The sequence below is a fragment of the Dacryopinax primogenitus genome (genome assembly GCF_000292625.1).
Source record: "Dacryopinax primogenitus strain DJM-731 SS1 chromosome Unknown DACRYscaffold_90, whole genome shotgun sequence".
Classification (NCBI taxonomy): domain Eukaryota; kingdom Fungi; phylum Basidiomycota; class Dacrymycetes; order Dacrymycetales; family Dacrymycetaceae; genus Dacryopinax; species Dacryopinax primogenitus.
In genome coordinates this window covers 1-1578 of record NW_024467287.1, presented here as the reverse complement: position 1 = coordinate 1578, position 1578 = coordinate 1, and the positions used below count along the sequence as shown (strand labels likewise).

Genomic DNA, 1578 nt, shown 5'->3' with positions numbered 1-1578 from the left:
TGCCTGTTACCACCCCTGGCCACCCATTTTGCCCTAGGAGCAATGAAACAACAAGCCCCTGGAACTTCCTGTGCTGGTAACTGCCTTAGGATGATGGCAGTGGCCACACAAGACATTGTGCAGAGGACACCACAAGACTGCTGTGTTCAGACACTTGGGGTGAGACATAGCAGTGCTAAAGGCCCCTCCAGTGGGATGCAAGATGACACTTGTAGAAGTCCCCAGAATTTACCTGGACTCCTGGGCTTCTGGTGAACAACTACAAGGTATATAAACAGTAGTACAGTGATGCTGTATCCCTCAGATTTGATCTCTGAGGAAACTCCTTAGTCTACAAGCAGTTTCTAAGTCATCTCATCATTGTCAGGGCACACCATTGAGCAGAGGCCAAACACAAAGGTCTTGGGCAAAGCTTCAACCTATCGGGGTGACCTGACTGCCAAACAAGCACTAATCATCCAAAAGCCTGACATCAGACCTCTCAGTGGTCCTTGCATGTCTGCTTTGGGATCTCTCATGGTATTGGTTATGTTAGCCACATGGAGTAGTGAGAGTGATATGGGAAGGGGGGTCAATAGTCCCAAGAACCTTGACAGTCAACCATGCTCAGTATGTTGCACAAGTTGGTATCAGAGAATTGGAAGTGGTGTAGTCAACCAGTATTGAGGTCAAACCACAAGGTATTGGGAATCATGGATGACTGATTGTGTCAACATCAAACTCAGGCAGGACAAAGCCATGCCTTCAGGAGTCAGTGGAGGTATTGCATGGGTATTGGTGGGAGGGGATGGGATCTTGATGGTAACCCTTTGTTGATCAGGCAGGATTAAGGGGATGTTAGATGGGGAGGAGTCCAGAGTTGCCTGTCACCTAGACTGGGGCAGCATAGTGCAATGCCAGCAGAATTGGTATGGACATTGGGCAATCACAGTGAGCCATTGGGGGTGTAGTCAGGGGTTTGGTTACTTGTAGACGAGAACCTTGCCAAAAGAAGGGGTGTTGGGCTCATCTCATGAGTTTTTGTAGAGATCAAGCACAGGTCAGACCTCTAGTCTCTAGGAGGGTGGCCTATCAGCAGAGACTTTGGATACATTGGCACCAGTCATCCAGAAGTTGACAGTCTTGGCTGGAGCACCAGCCTTTGGAGGGTACAATGAAGAATTGGGGTGTGTCACCAGGTTATCGAGTACCTTAGTCTGACTACCTGAGGTCAATCAACATGATCATGGACAGTTCACTTCCTTCAAGGGAGATCGGTGTTTCAGGTTGTACTAGACAGTGGGATTCCTGAGAGACCAAATCTGAGGCTTCTGTGCCCTCAGACTGGTGCCTACATATACATGCCAGAGGAAACAAAAGGAAGCAATAGACTGTGGCTGAGAAACTGTACTTGTCCATCTTACCTCAGGGCAGATCTTGTGACTGAAGGTCTCCTGATCATGGGTGAAGTCTCCCAATCTCCACACTAGGGCTCACCCCTACTTCTCAATTGTCAGCCAAAGCCTGGCCAAAACATGCTTTGAGATCCGATTTGATCCTGATCACCTATACTTGAGTCATAGGCACCTTGAGTAGGTA

General features: G+C 48.4%; 1 protein-coding gene across 1 annotated transcript; it reads right to left on the bottom strand.

Annotated features, from left to right (window-relative positions):
- Positions 1-1055: 1055 nt before the first annotated feature.
- Positions 1056-1441, bottom strand: DACRYDRAFT_112745 (uncharacterized protein; the record flags this gene model as incomplete). Its single annotated transcript, XM_040769496.1, has 2 exons — positions 1056-1200; positions 1404-1441. The coding sequence occupies 2 exons, from the start codon at positions 1439-1441 to the stop codon at positions 1056-1058; spliced, it is 183 nt and encodes a 60-aa protein (XP_040623355.1).
- Positions 1442-1578: the final 137 nt, after the last annotated feature.